This window comes from Scyliorhinus torazame, chromosome 10, assembly GCF_047496885.1.
Source record: "Scyliorhinus torazame isolate Kashiwa2021f chromosome 10, sScyTor2.1, whole genome shotgun sequence".
In the NCBI taxonomy this organism is placed as follows: domain Eukaryota; kingdom Metazoa; phylum Chordata; class Chondrichthyes; order Carcharhiniformes; family Scyliorhinidae; genus Scyliorhinus; species Scyliorhinus torazame.
In genome coordinates, this window is record NC_092716.1 from 133,544,592 (window position 1) to 133,551,381 (window position 6,790).

General features: G+C 46.6%; 1 protein-coding gene across 2 annotated transcripts in view; it reads left to right on the forward strand.

Moving 5' to 3' along the window:
• Positions 1-6,478, forward strand: part of mtch2 (mitochondrial carrier homolog 2) — a 93,673-nt gene extending 87,195 nt beyond the window's left edge. For both annotated transcript variants that reach the window (XM_072518766.1, XM_072518767.1), the window contains exon 13: positions 2,876-6,478. In XM_072518766.1, the coding sequence (XP_072374867.1) occupies positions 2,876-2,962 (87 nt within the window). In that variant the 3' untranslated portion in view covers positions 2,963-6,478. The remainder of the gene's footprint in view (positions 1-2,875) is intronic.
• Positions 6,479-6,790: the final 312 nt, after the last annotated feature.

Genomic DNA, 6,790 nt, shown 5'->3' on the forward strand with positions numbered 1-6,790 from the left:
TCGAACAAGTGCCGTTGGGAGCCCTAAAGTCCGTTCCCGGCGGGAGCTGCCGAACGTGCGACCTATTCAGGCATGGCCGCAACCGGAAGTCACACTCTATATTCTTAACAAACAAAAATATATGTACTGTACCATTCCTAAAGTTCTATGTAATGAATTCAATTTGAAATTTTCAAGGATCCTCCCCCCGCCCCCCCCCCCCCAAAAAAAACAGCTTCAAAAGCTTTTTGGAGGAGTTCTGTATTTCTCTGTGTGGAGAAATGCTACCTACTATCATCCCTGAATGGCCTCGCACCCGTGTTAATATTCTGCCCTCCCCATATTAGGGCTGCATGGTAGCACACTGGTTAGCACTGTTGCTTCACAGCGCCAGGGTCCCAGGTTCGATTCCCGGCTGGGTCACTGTCTGTGCGGAGTCTGCACGTTCTCTCCGTGTCTGCGTGGGTTTCCTCCGGGTGCTCCGGTTTCCTCTCATAGCCCAAAGATGTGCAGGTTAGGTAGATTGGCCATGATCAATTGCCCTCCGTGTCCAAAAAAGGTTAGGTGGGGTTACGGAGATAGGGTGGGGGTGTGGACTTAAGTAGGGTGTTCTTTCCAAGGGCCGGTGCAGACTTGATGCACCGAATGGCCTCCTTCTACATTGTAAATTCTATGAAAATTCTTTGTCAGTTGATGCCTGCAGCATGAGGTACTGGGTCAGAGAAGTCAGGCCTTTGTTTTGTCTGTTCACGGGTCTGAAGTGAGCTGACAGTAGGTATACTGCAGTTCCTTTGCCCCTAGGTTACTGCTGTTGGCTGATGGGGTGATCCAATTGGGAGGGAAATCAGCCAGGAGTCCCTCTGGTCCATCTCCAGAAAGTGCCAGTGAATCTGGGTCAGTTCCAGTGCCAGATGCCTCCGAGGCTGGAATGCTCACTGACGTTGTCTGTCTTGTGTTTGACATGAAGAATAACCCGTTAGACAAGGTATTGGCACACCAAACCCGAGATACCGGATAGTGTTAAACTGTGTTGCAAACAGAAGTATTGTTACAACTGTTGTTGCGTTGGCGCAGAACCAAAATACTTCAGGTGCTGGAACAAAGAACAAAGAACAAAGAAATGTACAGCACAGGAACAGGCCCTTCGGCCCTCCAAGCCCGTGCCGACCATACTGCCCGACTAAACTACAATCTTCTACACTTCCTGGGTCCGTATCCTTCTATTCCCATCCTATTCATATATTTGTCAAGATGCCCCTTAAATGTCCCTATCGTCCCTGCCTCCACTACCTCCTCCGGTAGTGAGTTCCAGGCACCCACTACCCTCTGCGTAAAAAACTTGCCTCGTACATCTACTCTAAACTTTGCCCCTCTCACCTTAAACCTATGCCCCCTAGTAATTGACCCCTCTACCCTGGGGAAAAGCCTCTGACTATCCACTCTGTCTATGCCCCTCATAATTTTGTATACCTCTATCAGGTCGCCCCTCAACCTCCTTCGTTCCAGTGAGAACAAACCAAGTTTATTCAATCGCTCCTCATAGCTTATGCCCTCCATACCAGGCAACATTCTGGTAAATCTCTTCTGCACCCTCTCTAAAGCCTCCACATCCTTCTGGTAGTGTGGCGACCAGAATTGAACACTATACTCCAAGTGTGGCCTAACTAAGGTTCTATACAGCTGCAACATGACTTGCCAATTCTTATACTCAATGCCCCGGCCAATGAAGGCAAGCATGCCGTATGCCTTCTTGACTACCTTCTCCACCTGTGTAGCCCCTTTCAGTGATCTGTGGACCTGTACTCCTAGATCTCTTTGACTTTCAATACTCTTGAGGGTTCTACCATTCACTGTATATTCCCTACCTGCATTAGCCCTTCCAAAATGCATTACCTCACATTTGTCCAGGTTAAACTCCATCTGCCATCTCTCCGCCCAAGTCTCCAGACAATCTAAATCCTGCTGTATCCTCAGACAGTCCTCATCGCTATCCGCAATTCCACCAACCTTTGTGTCGTCTGCAAACTTACTAATCAGACCAGTTACATTTTCCTCCAAATCATTTATATATACTACAAAGAGCAAAGGTCCCAGCACTGATCCCTGTGGAACACCACTGGTCACAGCCCTCCAATTAGAAAAGCATCCCTCCATTGCTACCCTCTGCCTTCTATGGCCTAGCCAGTTCTGTATCCACCTTGCCAGTTCACCCCTGATCCCGTGTGACTTCACCTTTTGTACTAGTCTACCATGAGGGACCTTGTCAAAGGCCTTACTGAAGTCCATATAGACAACATCTACTGCCCTACCTGCATCAATCATCTTAGTGACCTCCTCGAAAAACTCTATCAAGTTAGTGAGACACGACCTCCCCTTCACAAAACCGTGCTGCCTCTCACTAATACGTCCATTTGCTTCCAAATGGGAGTAGATCCTGTCTCGAAGAATTCTCTCCAGTAATTTCCCTACCACTGAAGTAAGGCTCACCGGCCTGTAGTTCCCGGGATTATCCCTGCCACCCTTCTTAAACAGAGGAACAACATTGGCTATTCTCCAGTCCTCCGGGACATCCCCTGAAGACAGCGAGGATCCAAAGATTTCTGTCAAGGCCTCAGCCTCAGAGAAAAGAAACCCCCCAGAATGCTGTAAATACTCAGGGCAGAGACTGGGGAGAGAAACAAAGTAACTTTTCATCACTTGTCTTGTTTTCGGATTTGACTTGACCACTGGCACATTTGAGATTGCTGGCTCAGTATTCCAGCAGACATCCATCTAACTCTATCTCTCCAGGGTTGTATTGAATCTGTGTCGCTACTTGCCGCTCCTCTCTCCCAGTTTCTTTTGAACAGCTTTCCCCGAAACATTTTTTTAAAAAGCTTTTTTCTCTCTCTTGCAGGGAAACCTGAGTCGAGGGAACAGTCTGTTTTTCAGGAAGGCTCCAGCTGGACGAATTTACGCGGCTGACCAAAAGAGATTTGTGTAAATGCACTTGATGAGTCTGAATGGGGTGGGAGCTGGTGTCTAATTTGTATGATTCTGTTTACAATGACGTACATGCAGTTTTTAATGATGTATTGTTGATCCATACTGGCACAATGTGTTATTTTATGATGGAATGAGATTATCTGATTTAAAGAGGAAAGTATTTTAATTCCCTGTTTGTTACCCAGTGGTTTATATGAGTGGTCTTTGTTGTGAGAGGGGGGTTGGGGAGGCGGAGATGGGATGGTATTCTGAGTGCCGTGTTCCTGGGAATGGAGCACACTTCTCCCAGTACTAGTCCAATAAATGATAACTACTGAGGAGCTGTGTCCCGATGCTCTCCCCATTTCTCTCACCCTGACTGGGAAGGAGGGGACAGTATTGAAGAAATTGTGTACCTCACTACAGTGTCCAATTTTCCTGGGCCGACCCAGGCAATGACCTTATCTGGCTGTTGGACTGAGAGCTTTGCAGTCAAGTCTGATCTTGTCCCGACACACTCCAGTAAGATGTGATCCGAAACTGGGGGCCTCGCTGGCTCCCAACTCCCAGCAACGGTCCTCACACCAACCGCAGGCTGCAAATGGCTAATTTGGCACAGACCACCATCCCTCCTGGGCCATTGTGATCGTCACCGGCAATGAGCCAGCCAGTGCATGTACCTGTTGGACCGACCGTGCGACAGGACATACGTTTCCTTAATTCTGTGCATCATTTGATTTGCTTTTTTTCCCCCTCCCCTAATCTTGTAACCGAGACAAATCAGTCAACACCAGGTGGGGAGCCAGCTGCTGTGAACATTTGGCGCCCCCCTGAGACAGTCTTTTCTGTAAAGACTGTTGACTACCAGCAGGGGGTAGTGCTGTAAGTCTCTAGTTCTGCACTAGTTCCTCTAAAGGAGGCCGTGCTACAAAGACCAGTAACGCAGACGTGTTGAAAGTCCAGATTTGTGCAGCACCGTCATTTTTTGTACAATGTCATTCTGACGGTGGCTGCTGCCCATGCTGTACAGAGTCTGCTCACACCCAACCATTTGCTTGTTCCATGAATGTTACCCTGCTAAGTTCAGTGTAGAAATTGACATTGTGAGCAAATTAAAATGTTTGATTCCAGTACAAATGAGAGAATTCCTGCACTTCCTGGAGCTTGCATTTTGCTCCCCTTCAAGCTGACATGACAGTCTGAGTCGGAAGGGTGGAATGGGCTAGAGAACAGTCCACTTTTATGTCTACAAAACAACCATCACCGTCATCTTTTACATCTACCCATATAGGCAGATCAGCAGTCACTAAGTGCAAGAGCACTCACTCCACACACAAAGATTAGTTCTATGAAGATGATGAGCAATGTCCATTAGAACATAGAACATTACAGCGCAGTACAAGCCCTTCGGCCCTCGATGTTGCGCCGACCTTGAAACCACTCTAAAGCCCATCTACACTATTCCCTTATCATTCATATGTCTATCCAATGACCATTTAAATGCCCCTAATGTTGGCGAGTCCACTACTGTTGCAGGCAGGCCATTCCACGCCCTTACTACTCTGAGTAAAGAACCTACCTCTGACATCTGTCCTATATCTATCTCCCCTCAATTTAAAGCTAGACATCACCATCTGAGGAAAAAGGCTCTCACTGTCCACCCTATCTAATCCTCTGATCATCTTGTATGCCTCAATCAAGTCACCTCTTAACCTTCTCTCTAACGAAAACAGCCTCAAGTCCCTCAGCCTTCCCTCATAAGATCTTCCTTCCATACCAGGCAACATCCTGGTAAATCTCCTCTGCACCCGCTCCAAAGCCTCCACGTCCTTCTTATAATGCTGCGATCAGAATTGCACGCAATACTCCAAATGCGGCCGCACCAGAGTTTTGTACAGCTGCAACATAACCTCATGGTTCCGAAACTCAATCCCTCTACCAATAAAAGCTAACACGCCGAACGCCTTCCTAACAACCCTCTCAACCTGGCTGGCAACTTTCAGGGATCTATGTACATGGACACCGAGATCTCTCTGCTCATCCACACTGCCAAGAATCTTACCATTTGCCCAGTACTCTGTCTTCCTGTTATTCCTTCCAAAATGAATCACCTCACACTTTTCTGCATTAAACTCCATTTGCCACCTCTCAGCCCAGCTCTGCAGCTTATCTTTGTCCCTCTGCAAATTTACCCACCCATCCTTCTACGCCCTCCTGCAGGTCATTTATAAAAATGACAAACAGCAGTGGCCCCAAAACAGATCCTTGTGGTACACCACTAGTAACTGGACTCTAGGCTGAACATTTCCCATCAACCACCACCCTTTGTCTTCTTCCAGCTAGCCAATTTCTGATCCAAACTGTTAAATCACCCTGAATCCCATGCCTCCGTATTTTCTGCAATAGCCTACTGTGGGGAACTTTATCAAACGCTTTACTGAAATCCATATACACCACATCAACTGCTTTACCCTTGTCCACCTGTCTGGTCACCTTCTCAAAGAACTTAATAAGGTTTGTGAGGCACAACCTCCCCTGGTAGAATATAAATTAGGGTTTGAAGTGGCAGTTCAGACATGTGATTGTGCTTATTGCAAACTCCTGTTTCTCAATGACACAGGCCAGATCCTCTACAAGGAATGTGAATAATGGGGCAGCAAGCACACAATGACATGATCTGTGATTTTAAAATACGAATGCCCAGCAACCAGCAAAGGGCTACTTGGGAATTGAGGGGAAACAGAAGCTAAACAGTTGGGGAAAGATGATCTTGTGCAACATATTTTAAAGACACAGTGGCAGCAGCGGGTTACACAAAGCTGGTTTTAAAAGGAGGAATAATAAATGAAATAAAGTGGAAAAATAATTTGCGAATCATGTGGAGGAGGGCATTCGCTGATGAATAGAGGGCTGAAGTGGGAAATGGTTCAGAAGGGCACTTGGCTCAGAAGATGGCTGCCTGACACACAAGATGGAGACACCGAGAATATAGCAGACATAACTGATGCCTGGAGTCCAGCGGGGTGCCAGTGGGACAGATAGGAACAGATCCAGGACAAAGGGAGCCAGACAGGAAGATTAAGAAATACATAAATGCGGGACACCACTTGAATAAAGCTGACTTCAGCCAAGGTGTACACAATGATATGCTAATACGAATGTCTTGGGCCATTTCCTAAAACAAAGGGACAATCGATACTGCTTTCCTGCTGCTACCTGTAACCTGCAAAATCTCTAACTATAACCATGTGTAACTGGCAAAACGCTTACAAATAGCGATGTACAACCTATAAAATGTTTAAAGATAACAAGGTGATAGTTGTTTTGTATCTGGGCTCATTGTGAACCCGAAGTGGCTGTTTAAAGATAACAAGGTGATAATTGTTTTGTATCTGGGCCCATTGTGAACCCAAAGTATAAAATGAATGACTGCCGTTCAAACCACGAGAAAGGCTGGCTACCGTACCGCGGGGTACGTACGCTTTCTTCCGAATCTTTGTGTAACAATAAAACTGCACTGATTTGAACACAGCAAGTCTGACGCCTGAAGTGGTTGATTTTCCCCACAACATATTGGCGTAGTCGGCAGGATCTTACTTCTGGTGAGTTCCGATCGAAGGCCTCGATCGGAAAGCCTGGGTAAAGATTGTTTCAAATCGGCAGGAGTCAGATAGGTCAAAAGGTGCAGTTTAAAATGAGGTACCTATAGTGATAAGCATAGTGATATACGTCTTGACTGTATAGTGACATGATAATAGATCAGGTTTGGTACTAACTGCTGATAGTATTAAGGATTTGTGGCTTGTGCTGATCAACAAACGGACAAGGTAGTGCTGCCCCAAACGCC